The sequence below is a fragment of the Pelophylax lessonae genome (assembly GCF_965119305.1).
Source record: "Pelophylax lessonae genome assembly, chromosome: 8".
Taxonomy (NCBI): Eukaryota; Metazoa; Chordata; class Amphibia; order Anura; family Ranidae; genus Pelophylax; species Pelophylax lessonae.
Genome location: NC_138775.1, coordinates 111,780,274 through 111,794,199, shown reverse-complemented (window position 1 = coordinate 111,794,199; position 13,926 = coordinate 111,780,274). Strand labels below are relative to the sequence as shown.

Sequence of the window (13,926 nt, the reverse complement as noted above, 5' to 3'; positions counted from 1 at the left end):
TAATGTTCTAGTCACTCTTGCAGAGAAACACCCCCATAACAGGATATTACCACCTCCATGCTTTACTGTAGGAATGGTGTTATTTGGATGGTGAGCTGTATTGGATTTTTGCCAGACATATTGTTTGGTGTTAAGGCCAAGTAATTACATTTTAATCTCATCTGACCACCTTAAATGCACCTTAAAGATTCTGAGTCCACATTGAAGAAGGTGTTATGGTCAGATGAGGCTAAAATTTAATTATTTGGCCTCAAAACCAAGCAATATATCTGGCGGAAATCCAATACAGCTCACCATTAGTGTATATTCAAGTTGCGCTAATCAGTGCCTAAATGTGCAGCACAAACCAAATCATAAATTGTATTATCAAAAGGTCCCATATGTGAATATCCACAGTTGATGATAACAGCATCCACCACCATGAAGAGTGATCAGATACCGCCACCAATAGATGAAAATCGCTGAAAAACCTTACTCAATCCTATTGACCCCTCATTACAAAAGTTCAATAATCGCTTGTAAATCCAGACCCAGCCAAGGCATTTAAATCAAAATTCATAACAGAACCCTATCCGAGCATGCAGCCTGGCAGGCCAGGTAAAAGGGGGGGGGGTGAGTGAGTAATTGAAGATGGATCTACATTGGGGGACATTGTTTTTTTTTTTAATAAAGGAATAGTCAAAAACTGTGTGTGTTTTTATAATATCTTTTTTTGGGTGGGGGTCAGGATCTGGGGACCACTTGTTAAAGGGGGCTTCCAGATACGGATAAGCCCCCTCCTTCCCACAGACCCCCACAACCATGGCCCAAGGTTGTGGGGAAGAGGCCCCCTCCCGAAGCATCCCCCCCATGTTGAGAGCACGTGGCCTGGTATTGTTCAGGAAGGGGGTGCTCGCTCATCCCCTCCCTTTCCTGGCCTTCCAGGCTGTTCAGGTAATGGATCTGGTATGGATTTGGGGGGGGGGGGGCACGCTTTTCTTTTTTCTGACATGTTGGTGTTATATCTTTCACTATGATGTTATAGGTTGCAATAGTATATACAGCTGGATAAAGCAAAACTGTGTCTGTCTTAATTTCAGGCTGCAATGCAACAAAATGTGATTATTTTAAAAGAGTTGATTCTTTTGTTTACCCACTGTATATAATTATATATGTTATGCTTTCTAGGCATTTTTGTTTATATAAACATAATAAATATAGGTATTTTTGTTTACTTTTTTTACATTGATACTTTACCTTAGGTTTGATGTTCAGTGCACACAAGACTGTTATTTCCTCTGCAGCCATGGCCTATGGGACTGCACTGGTCCTCGTGTATTGTTTTTTTTTTTTTTTTCAAGCCATGTGGCTATGGTATTTTTTGTTTTTTTGCATAATTTTTCCCTTTTCTATGTTTTTTCATAATTGCCACACATCTAATCCAGCAATCCATCATCTACACTGTATTTTTAGGTGGTAACTTATTTGCCCCTTTTGTTGTGATTTTTCTTTTTGTGCTGTCAATTGACCTTAGCTCAGCCTGCACATAATAAATTGAATTATGTGATGCCATGTGGTCTATGTATACAATTTTCATTGTGAAGATGTGACAAACAGTTGTGCAATCAGGGCTAAAATTGCTGTACTTTCTCTATTATGTGTGCACCACCTAGTAGCCATAATGTGTTTTTTTGCAGAGATACCTAAATCAGAAAAAAATGTACTGTGACCACAAGATGATACTGATGATATAGAAATCAATCATAATAGAGGAAGTATGGCAATTTTTGCTTTGATTGTGTAAATGTTTGTCACATCTGCACGATCAGTATTTTATATATAGATCCCCTAGACTGTGCTTTTGAAATGAAATTTAGGGACACAACTTTTTGCACATTTATTTGCCTCATTGCCTTGACAAGGATGCGATCCATCGAAACGTTGAACAGAAACCTCTTTTATGGACACATACTCTGATACTCTTGCTCGAAACTTGTGATAGTCTCTTTTACTATCTATCTATCTATCTATCTATCTATCTATCTATCTATCTATCTATCTATCTATCTATCTATCTATCTATCTATCTATCTATCTATCTATCTATCTATCTATCACACATTTTTTGTTATGTACTGATATTGGTGTGTGAACACATTGTTTCCAATGTTATATACTTAGATCAAAAGCTTTGTACAGTTCCAATGACACCAAATGGACATCTGGAAAGCACCCCCATAACAAGCCAACAGATCACTGGTGGATTCATGAATACATCTAGAAATTCCCTGCAAAGAGATCAAGTACTTGTAGCTGTGGACTGCAGGAAAAGCAGCATTATGTCTCTTGGCCGCATAACCTATGATCAGAGGTCACAAGTAAGGAGAAAATCTTATTTCCGTCTTTTAATCTAGCAGAGTTTGCATACTAATTATCCATAAACATAGCTAACAGTAGTACTAATTAATAGTATAGTTACTGAACAAATCTATTGGACTCAAAAATATAATAGACTCATATAACTATATACATCCAGATCTTTCTTCCAGTATATATTGTACAGTATCTCACAAAAATAAGTTCACCCCTCTAATTTTTGTAAATATTTTATTATATCTTTTCATGTGACAACACTGAAGAAATGACACTTTGCTACAATGTAAAGTAGTGAGTGTATAGCTTGTATAACAGTGTAAATGTGCTGTCCCCTCAAAATAACTCAACACACAGCCATTAATGTCTAACCTCTGGCAACAAAAGTGAGTACACCCCTAAGTGGAAATGTCAAAATTGGGCCCAAAGTGTCAATATTTGTTTGCCCAACACTATTTTCCAGCACTGCCTTAACCCTCTTGGGCATTGAGTTCACCAGAGCTTCACAGGTTGCCACTGGAGTCCTCTTCTACTCCTCCATGAGGACATCACGGAGCTGGTGGATGTTGGAGACCTTGTGCTCCTCCAACTTCCGTTTGAGGATGCCCCACAGATGCTTCAGCGGGTTCAGGTCTGGAGACATGCTTGGCCAGTCCATTACCTTTACCCTCAGCTTCTTTAGCAAGTGGTTCCAGTATCCATTTCCTTAGTCTGCTTGTCTTCAGCAAGCTGTTTGCGGCCTTTCTTGTGCATCATCTTTAGAAGAGGCTTCCTTCTGGGACGACAGCCACGCAGACCAATTTAATGCAGTGTGCTGCATATAGTCTGAGCACTGACAGGCTGAACCCCACCCCTTCAACCTCTACAGCAATGCTGGCAGCACTCATACGTCTATTTCCCAAAGATAACCTCTGGATATGATGCTAAGCACCTGTATTCAATATCTTTGGTCGACCATGGCAAGGCCTATTCTGAATGGAACCTGTCCTGTTAAACTGCTGTATGGTTTTGGGCAACGTGCTACAGCTCATTTTTATGACCTTGGCAATTTTCTTTTAGCCTAGGCCATCTTTATGTAGAGCAACAATTCTCCCCATTCACACCTGAGACCTTGTAACATTAACAAGTCACATGACACAGAGGAGGGGAAATGGCTAATTGGGCCCAATTTAAACTTTTTTACTTAGGGGTGTACTCACTTTTGTTGCCAGCGGCTTAGACATGAATGGTTGTGGGTTGGGTTATTTTGAGGGGACTGCAAATTTACACTGTTATACAAGCTGTACACTCACTACTTTACATTGTAGCAAAGTGCCATTTCTTAAGTGTTATCACATGAAAAGATATAATTAAATATTTACAAAAAATGTGAGGGGTGTACTTACTTTTGTGAGATACTGTAACAAAAGGACAGGATTTAATGTTTATACACTCAAAGATGAACTGAACTCTTAAAAATCTACGCTATTACTTAACAAAATGTTGTATTTAAAGTGTCTTACTTTTTATGATATTTATGACTTTATGGTTTACAGGGAGGGCCACGACCCCCTCACTGGAACAGAGGTGGAGCTTGGGGCAGCCGTAGATCAAGCTGGAACAGCTTAGGCCGTCGTCCAAGTATTAAGCCACGACCATGTACAGCTGAGCATGAGTCTTTACTCTCTCGAGCAGAAATCCACAGAGACAGAAGTCATTCCAGGACTGCATCAAGTCTAAAACACAGGAGAGCTATGTCCCTAGACAATAAGGGCTCTGCAGATATTCAACATCCTTCTGGACTCCGTACAAGCCATAGGGCACCCAGCAAAGGGGCTAACTCAGTTGGAGAATATCAGGATTCCAGTGGAAAACCTCCCCAGTTCATGAAAGATGTTTTCCCTAAGATGAACAATCGTAAAGATAAGGGGGAAGAAGAAGAGGAAATTGATTATGTGAGTATAGAAATAAAATCATAATCTTTAACATGATACTATGCAGATATTTCCTTTTAATGTTTGCATGTTTTAATGTTTGCATATTGGTAGCACTGTATGTGAGGAAGCTATGGCTTAGTTACATAACTTTTATTTTGCTCCTTTTTTTGAGCTTGTTCAAATACTATTAGCGCAAATCTGCAGAGTACCATAATTAACAGTCATGGGTAACTAATTGTGTCTGCAGCTTCTCTGAGCAGGACAATCTCTGAACTGGAGAAGAACAACACCGTGATCTACCCATTTTAACCCTAATGGCCACATAGCCAATGAGTGTACTGACCTTGATGCCTGGAAGTTGAATGTGCCTATACACATGATGTCTGACAAGCTGTTCTGGGAGATGTGATAGAGACAAATCCCATAGGTCCCTATAAAGGCCCATAGATTGTTCTGTCTTTGAGTACTAAAAGAGAACAAAATTCCTTTAAGTGTGAAAATGATACTTCACTAGCAAGTCCACAATTTGTTTGTCCCTCTATCCTTCATTAATTGTGTGTGTTTATACGGCATGTTTAGGGTTGTCATACAATAAAAACTAAGGTCAGGGCATGAAAATGAGTCTAACGTTTACCTTTAGGTATTGAAAAAAGGAAGATTATATGTGTACATAGTTACTTTTGTAAGTATCTGTTTAATAATCATGACATTTAACTCCTTAGGGTTAACTAATAGGTTAGTAATATCTTAAGATCTACCTAGCATTGTACTCATTGATGGAAAGGGTTAACTGGGACCAAACCTTGGGATCACTGACCACAGAGGAAAAATGGGAATGCTTTAGGAACATATTAAGCAAATGCATCTTGCAGTGCATTCCTATGGGAAATAAATTTAGAAGAGACAAAGCCAAACCTGGCTGGCTAAACCGTAGCATTAAAAAACTTATTAGGGGAAAAATATTGGCCTTCAGGAAATATAAATCAGAGGGCACAGTATTGGCTTTCGACCAATACAAGGAGGCAAATAAGAAGAGTAAACACGAAATCAAGATGGCTAAAATAAACTTTGAGAGACAAATAGAGGAGGATAGTAAAAAAAAAAAAAAAAACAAAGAAATTCTTTAAATATATCAACAGCAAAAAAACTAGGGCAGAGCATATTGCACACATAATTAACGATGATGGGAGGATGGTTACAGAGGACACTGAAAAAGCAACCGTGCTGAATGCTCTTTTCTCATCAGTATTTACACAGGAAACGGAGGGGTACACTGACCAGGACTGTATGGTTAGTAGTAATACACAGGACTTGCCACTATGGCTTACAGAGGGTGAAATCAGGGAAAGGCTGGCTAAACTTAACACAAACAAATCACCAGGCCCGGATGGCGTACATCCGAGAGTACTCAAGGAACTCAGTAAGGTTATATCTAGACCACTGTTCCTGATCTTTGCTGACAGTATTATGACAGGAAATGTACAAGGGGATTGGAGGAAAGCTGACGTGATTCCCATATTCAAAAAGGGTCAGAGGCATATACCGGGAAATTATAGGCCTGTCAGTTTGACATCAGTAGTATGTAAACTTCTGGAGGGGATGATAAGGGACTATATCATAGAGTTTGCTAAAGACAACAGCATCATCAGTAGTAACCAGCACGGGTTTACAAATGGGCGTTCTTGTCAAACCAATCTCTTAACATTCTATGAGGAGGTGAGCTGTGAACTAGATAGGGGCAGACCAGTGGATGTGGTGTACTTAGATTTCGCTAAGGCGTTTGATACAGTTCCCCATAAGCGCTTAATTTATAAAATAAGGTCTGCAGGTATTGACAGCAGGGTTTGCTCTTGGATACGGAACTGGCTAAAAGGGCATGTCCAAAGGGTGGTAATAAACAGCGCATACTCAGACTGGTCTGAGGTAGTAAGCGGGGTCCCCAAAGGCTCAGTCCTGGGACCGACCTTGTTCAATTTATTCATAAACAGCATTGAGGACGGGATCAGTAGTTCGATATCAGTTTTTGCAGATGACACAAAATTGGGCAGGGCAATAACTGCACAGCATGAAGCAGATATCCTACAGAATGACCTGGACAAAATAACGGAGTGGGCAACACTTGGCAAATGAGGTTTAACGTAGAGAAGTGTAAGGTTTTGCACTTGGGGACTAGAAACATAAAAGCACAATACACATTAGGAGGGGAACCCTTGGAGGAATCAAAAATGGAGAAAGATCTGGGAGTCTTGGTTGATGATTAGACTAGGCAACAGCATGCAATGTCAAGCGGCAGCTGCCAAGGCCAGCAGAATATTAGCATGCATAAAGAAAGGGATGTATTCCAGAGTTAAGTCTATAATCCTTCCACTTTATAAAACTCTGGTCCGACCGCATCTGGAGTATTGTGTCCAGTTCTGGTCGCCAGTCCTCAGGAGGGATGTGTTGGAGCTGGAGAGAGTCCAGAGAAGGGCAACTAAACTAATTAGGGGATTGGAGGACCTTAATTATGAAGAGGGTCTGCAATCGCTTGATTTATTCTCCCTGGAGAAGAGACGCCTGAGGGGGGACATGATAGCAATTTTTAAATATCTCAATGGGGATCTCAGCTTAGAAAAAAAGCTGTTCAGTCGAAGGGATTGCATGAGGACTCGGGGGCATACAATGCAATTAGAGGAGAAGCGTTTTAACCTCAGGCAACGTGGAGGGGTTCTTTACTGTTAGGGCTACAAGATTGTTGAATTCTCTACCACAAGAGGTGGTTTCTGCGGGTAGTATGGTGGCTTTCAAAAGACTATTAGACGTACATCTCAAGGATCAGAACATTCAGGGGTATGTGAGATGATTACAGCCACAAACACCTACACAGGTTGAACTGGATGGACTGTTGTCTTTATTCAACCTCACCTACTATGTAACTATGTGATATGTAAGACCTGGCACACACCACTATTTTTAATTTTTTTCTATTATTCAACCCAGTGGGTTGAACAAAAAAAAAAAACAACTCACAGCTCAGATCGGAGCTGCTGTACTAACAACCCAATGTTAGTACAAGGATCTCCCCTGCTGTGCTATTGTGTTCTGACAGGGGGGTGCCCCCCCCCGCCCGCCAGAACACTCTGGTCAGCGCTCACAGCAATTGGCTGAGAGTGGTGATTGGGAGCCTGTCAGCTGCTGGTTTTCCAACATGCTCGTCCGTTTGGCTGGCTTATATCAGACCGTCTGCCATACACATGGGTCGAATGAAAGAACACACATATTCAATAAAAAACAGCCGATGTCACCCGACATTTGGCCTGTGTGTATTAGGCTTAGGTGATGAAAAACGCAAACACACTCCAAAGCAAATATTTAATAAACTAATATGTTCAAGTTTAATTAAATTAACGTAAGTACACTACCAGCATTTGTATTCTTGGAAAATGTAGTAAATAATATTAGACACTTCATGTTCAAAAAATGAATGTAATTTGTGTTCAATTTGTTTGCATTCAAGAACTTTCAGGGAACTTTGCCAAGTATTTACAGGATAGGAACTGGCGACAGCAAGAAGTAATGGTATTTTTTTTATATGGAAGTAATTTCTACAAAAAGTAAACACTGACATGCACAAAGAGTTTACCAAAAATACAATGACACATTACAGAATTGTGACCGCAGATAACAACTTCATTAACATTAAAGGACGTCACTTGTAAATTCATTCTGAAATTGAAAAAAAAAAAAAGTTGAAGTGGTTGTATATAAGATTTTAATATATTTCCTATTCCCCACACAGAGTTTATGTTTCCGAATCAGAAAAATGATTGAGGTTTATCGACCAGATTGGTGTGAATTGCGTGAGGACTGGTCCATATTTCTTTTCTCTCCTCAGAACAGGTAATTCAAATAGAAAGGAAGTTGACTACAATGCATTTTAGCTATGGGCAAAATTACATCTCTGGCATTCTAAGCCCCACTTCATTTGCTAGGCCACTTCAGGTATTAGGGTATAAAATAACTAGCTTCCTTTTACTTCAATTTATTTCAATTGATTGATTGTGTTAACCACTTCCATACAGAGCAGTTAGACCCCCTTCCTGCCCAGACCAATTTTCAGCTTTCAGCACTCTCACACTTTGAATGACAATTGCTCAGTCATGCTACACTGTAACCAAACAAAATTTGTATAATTTTTTTCACACAAATAGAGCTTTCTTTTGGTGGAATTTGATCACAACTGGGGTTTTTTTTTTTCTCGTGATATAAGCAAAAATTTTGAAAAAAAAACACTTTTTTTTAGTTTCTATTATAAAATTTTGCAAAAAATTTATTTTTCTTCATACATTTGGGCCAAAGTGTATACTGCTACATATCTCTGGTAAAATTAACCCAAATTAGTGTATATTATTTAGTTTGTGTGAAAGTTATTTAGTCTAGAAGCTATGGTACCAATTGCTGAAAATTGATCACACCAGATGTGCTGACGGCCTATCTCCTTTCTTGAGGCCCTGAAATGTCAGGACAGTACAAATACCCCCCAAATGACCCCTTTTTGTAAAGTAGACAGTCCAAGGTATTTAGTAAGAGGCATGGTGAGTTTTTTGAAGTTATAATTTTTTCCCACAATTCTTGGGAAAATTAAGAAAATTTTTTTTTCCATTTTTTCCCATAAAGATGTCAATTTATAAGCCATTTCTAACACATAGCATGTACACAGCAAAAATGACACCGCAAAATACATTCTGCTACTCCTTCTGAGTATGGTGATACCACATGTGTGAGACTTTTACACAGCCTGACCACAAAAAGAGCCTCCACATCCAAGTAGCACCTTCAGGCGTTCTAGGAGCATAAATAACCATAAAACTTTCTTACTACCTATCACACTTTTGAAGGCCCTAGAGCACCAATACAATGGAAAAGTCCACAAAATTACCCCATTTTGGAAAGCAAACACTTCAACGTATATTCTATGAGGCATTATGGGTCGTTTGAACATGTCATTTTTTTCCACAAGTTTTTGAAAAACGTGAGAAAAAAATAAAAACTTTTTTTTTTTTTACACAAAGTTGTCAATTTATAGGATATTCCTAACACATAGCATGTACACAGCAAAAATGACACCCCAAAATACATTCTGCCACTCCTCCTGATTATGGCAATACCACATGTGTGAAACTTTTTTACAGCCTAGCCATATAGAGGGGCCCAACATCCAAGGAGCACCATCATGCATCCTAGGCACTTGCCTAGGCCTATTTTTGACATTTGGTGTTTACAAGCTAAAATCAGTTGTTTTTGCTAGAAAACTACTTAGAACCCCCAAACATTATATATATTTTTTTAGCAGAGACCCTAGAGAATAAAATGGAGATTATTGCAATATTTTTTATCACACCGTATTTGCGCAGCGGTCTTCCAAACGCAATTTTTTTGGAAAAAAAATCACTTTTTTAATGAAAAAATAAAAAACCAGTAAAGTTAGCCCAATTTTTTTCCTTAATGTGAAAGATAATGTTACGCCGAGTAAATAGATACCAAACATGTCATGCTTCAAAATTGCGCACGCTCACGGAATGGCGACAAACTTTGGTACTTAAAAATCCCCATAGGCAACAATTTAAAAATTTCTACAGATTGCCATCTTAGAGTTACAGAGGAGGTCTAGGGCTCAAATTATTGCTCTTGCTCTAACGATCGCGGCGATACCTCACATGTGTGGTTTGAACACCGTTTACATATGTGGTTTCCGTATGCGTTCGATTCTGCGCGCGAGCTCACGGGGACAGGGCGCTTTAATTTTTTTTTTTTTTTTACTATTTATTTTATTTATTATTTTTTATTTTTACACCGTTTTAAAAAAAAAATTGATCATTTTTATTTCTATTACAAGGAATGTAAACATTCCTTGTAATAGAAATAGGCACGACAGGACCTCTTTTTTGTGAGATCTGGGGTCAAAAAGTCCTCAGATCTCACAAGTACACTAAAAGATAGAAAAAAAATAAAAAATAAAATAAATTATATAAAATGAAAAAAAAAAAGAAAGGGACCTTTTAACCGGTTGCTAGGCAATGACGTTTGCCGTAGCTCCATTCCTCCAAGACCATAGAGTCGAGTGAGGGCAAGCTTGCCCTCACTCGACATCCGGTCTGTGAGGATCCAGGACTGGATCGTTTTCCCCGCTGCCGGCGGGTCCGGTAAGCGGGGAAAAGGACCGGAACGCGGCGGGAGGGGGGGCACCTCTTCCGCCATCCCGGAAGGGTGATCCCGCGCTGAATCCGCCGCTGGGACCACCCTTATCGGAAAGCCAACCATCCACCGTTTATAAAAATACCAGGGTTATGGCAGCTATCTGCTGCCATAACACCGGTATTTAGGTTTAAACGGAGGATATACAGTAAAACCTTGGTTTGAGAGTAACTTGGTTTAAGAGCGCTTTGCAAGACAAGCAAAATTTTCAAATAAATTTTGACTTGATATACAAGCGATGTCTTGATATACAAGTAGCCTTAAGTCACAGCTGAGTATAAAAGAGAAGAGAGGCGCCTCTAAGTGTAGCAATATGGTTAAATTTAATGAAGGTACAACTCACATGGTTGATGATTGGAACAGGCACATCTAAGGATGCAGGCATCCAGGCTAAAACTGTCCACATAGACCATTCTCCGCACCGCCATCTACGTCATCCCTTCCATGCTGCCCCTCACTTTCAGATCGCTTTACTGCAGGGTGGTCTTCCCAGTCAGGATTACAGACTGGCAGCCGGCGGTGCTGAAGATAGTCTATGTGGACAGCTTTACCCCAGATGCCTGCATACTTAGATGTGCCTGTTTTATTCATAAACCATGTGAGTTGCTAAATGTTGTACCTTCATTAAATGAAACCATATTGCTACACTTAGAGGCGCCTCTCTTCTCTTTGATACTCTGTAGCTCCTGCTGGATTTTGCTTCTAATCCCCTTGTTGAAGCGGCTATTTGTGGATGGACATTTTATGGTTACATAACATATCGCAATGCTATAATCCTTTTATATGGACTATAAACTGAAGGACTTATAAATAAATGGTTGTGGAATGAATCATCTGAGTTTCCATTATTTCTTATGGAGAAATTAGCTTTGATATAAGAGTGCTTTGGATTACAAGCATGTTTCCAGAACAAATTATGCTCGCAATCCAAGGTTTTACTGTATATAAACCTTTTTGGACTTGGATATGATGGCTGTATGAAGGGTGACAGGTATTCGGGTACTTTGCTGGGTAGGTGACAGGTACTCGGGTACTCTGATGATGGGTACTCCGGTGACAGATACTCAAAGTACCCGAGTACCTGTCATCAGAGTACCCGAGTACATGTCATCAGAGTACCCGAGTACCCGTCATCAGAGTAGCCGAGTACCCGTCATCAGAGTACCCGAGTACCTGTCATCAGAGTACCCAAATACCTGTCACCAGCCCATCAGAGTACCCGAGTACCTTGCACCAGCCCATCAGGTAATCTGATGACAGGTACTCGGGTACTCTGATGGGTAGGTGACAGGTACTCAGGTACTCTGATGGGTAGGTGAAAGGTACTCGGGTACTCCGATGATGGGTACTCTGATGACAGGTACTCTGGTGACAGGTACTCAAAGTGCCTGAGTACCTGTCATCAGAGTACCCGAGTACCTGACATCAGAGTACCCGAGTACCCGTCATCAGAGTACCCAAGTACCCGTCATCAGAGTACCTGAATACCTGTCACCAGCCCATCAGAGTACTCGAATACCTGTCACCAGCCCATCAGAGTACCCGAGTACCTGTCACCTGCCCATCAGAGTACCTGAGTACCTGTCACCAGCCCATCAGAGTACCTGAGTACCTGTCATCAGAGTACCTGATGGCCTGGTGACAGGTACTCGGGTACTTTGATGGGCTAGTGACAGGTACTTTGATGGTCTAGTGACAGGTACTTTGATAGGCTAGTGACAGGTGCTCTTTATTGGGGGGGGCAATCAGTGTGTTTGGGGTGCACTGTAATTGGTAACTAGCTGTTACCACAATCTCCTCCTCACACAGGACCAGTGTGTGAGGAGGAGAACACGGTGACAGCTAGTTACCGTGTTCTCTGTTGACATTTGTGACCGGCCCCGATCGCTACTCTGCGATCGGCTGGGATTGACACAGCCGATCACATGGTAAACAGCCAATTTCTATTGGCTGTTTACCTTGATCAGGGATGGGCTATGTCCGAGGGACGAGCCTCATCCCTGATCGTTGCGCTGCGCGCCCCCGGGGCCGCGCAGTAGCAGCTAAAACGGGCGGACGTCATATGACGCCCGCCCAGAACGGTAAAGCCATCCTGCCGGAGTCATTTTACAGTACGCCGGTATGGATGTGGTTAAGACTCCCTAAAGAAATGTCTTTCTGCCCCTACCGCCCCCTACAGAGCTATAACAAAGATTTTACTTTTTGCAAGCTTGATCCAACAATTTGTATATCATATTTATTATAAAATACATAGGAGAAGCATGATACTGTTAACTTACTTTGTAATGGCTACAGCAGTTTTGCAGAGCCTAAGAACTGTGCCAGCTCATCATAATGCTGTCCATATACTTGCTAATTTTCTTTGTTTACAAAAGCTTTTATTGGAAAGTCAAAAACCGAACAGTACATAGCTGAATACATGTATAACAAAATACATTGTATAAGACAACATGGCGTTTCTGGGACATTGGCTGGAAGGGCCCTAAAAAAAGAACAACAATTTTGGTAATATGACCATCCTTATCGCAGCTATTCTGCCTAGGAAAGAAATATGGAATGAGGACCAAGAGAATACAAGAGATCTGATCTGAGCAAATAGGGCAGGGAAGTTTGATATAAATAATGATTCATAATGAGGAGTGATATGCACACCCAAGTATCTAAAAGATTTATCACACCAAGGAAAAGAGAAACTCTCCCTATGGAAACCTGTAACCAATTAGGCAAATTCAATGGTAAAATAGAACATTTAGATATGTTAACACCCAAACCAGAAATACTCTGAAAGGCTTTCTGTTCTAATAGTAATTGGGGGATTGATACGTGTGGATCTGATAGAAACATTATCAGCATAAAGGCTAATTTTAAATTCCCTGCTCCCCCTGCAGTAGCCCCTGATCTTTTGGTTATTTCTGATAGCACATGCAAAAGGTTCAATTGCCAAGGCAAACAAGAGAGGGGAAAGGGGGCACCCCTGTCTGGTGGTACCCCCTTGAAGTTGAAAAAAACTTGGAGTTACAACCAGGGATGCGTACTCTTGTCTGGGGAAAGTTATACAAAGCTCTAAAGCCTTGAAGGAACCTATCACCTAAACCAAATCTAGGAAGGAGAAGCTCAAGGTAGGACACTGTCAAAAGCTTTGTGTATATCAAGACTAACTATACAAGTAGATTGTTTATGTAAATTTGCATCTTGTATAATATTAATAACTAGTCTAATGTTGTCAGTAAGTTGTCTATATGGTATAAAACCAGTTTGGTCAGGATCAATTAGTGATGAAATTTTCACTTGCCAGTCTGTTGGCTAGGAATTGCCCAAATAGTTTTAAGGTCGTTATTCATGACCGAAATAGGTCTATAGTTTTGGGGGAGGGAATGATCTTTGTTAGGTTTGGGAAGTAAAGACATATTCGCCAGAAGCATTT

The 13,926-nt window shown here is 40.3% G+C and overlaps 1 protein-coding gene across 1 annotated transcript in view; it reads left to right on the top strand.

Moving 5' to 3' along the window:
- CACNA1I (calcium voltage-gated channel subunit alpha1 I) overlaps positions 1–13,926 on the top strand; it is a 2,042,880-nt gene that overhangs the window by 1,245,493 nt on the left and 783,461 nt on the right. The window contains exons 14-16 of the mRNA XM_082266478.1: positions 2,161–2,357; positions 3,888–4,286; positions 8,047–8,147. Coding sequence (XP_082122604.1) covers positions 2,161–2,357; positions 3,888–4,286; positions 8,047–8,147 — 697 coding nt within the window. The remainder of the gene's footprint in view (positions 1–2,160; positions 2,358–3,887; positions 4,287–8,046; positions 8,148–13,926) is intronic.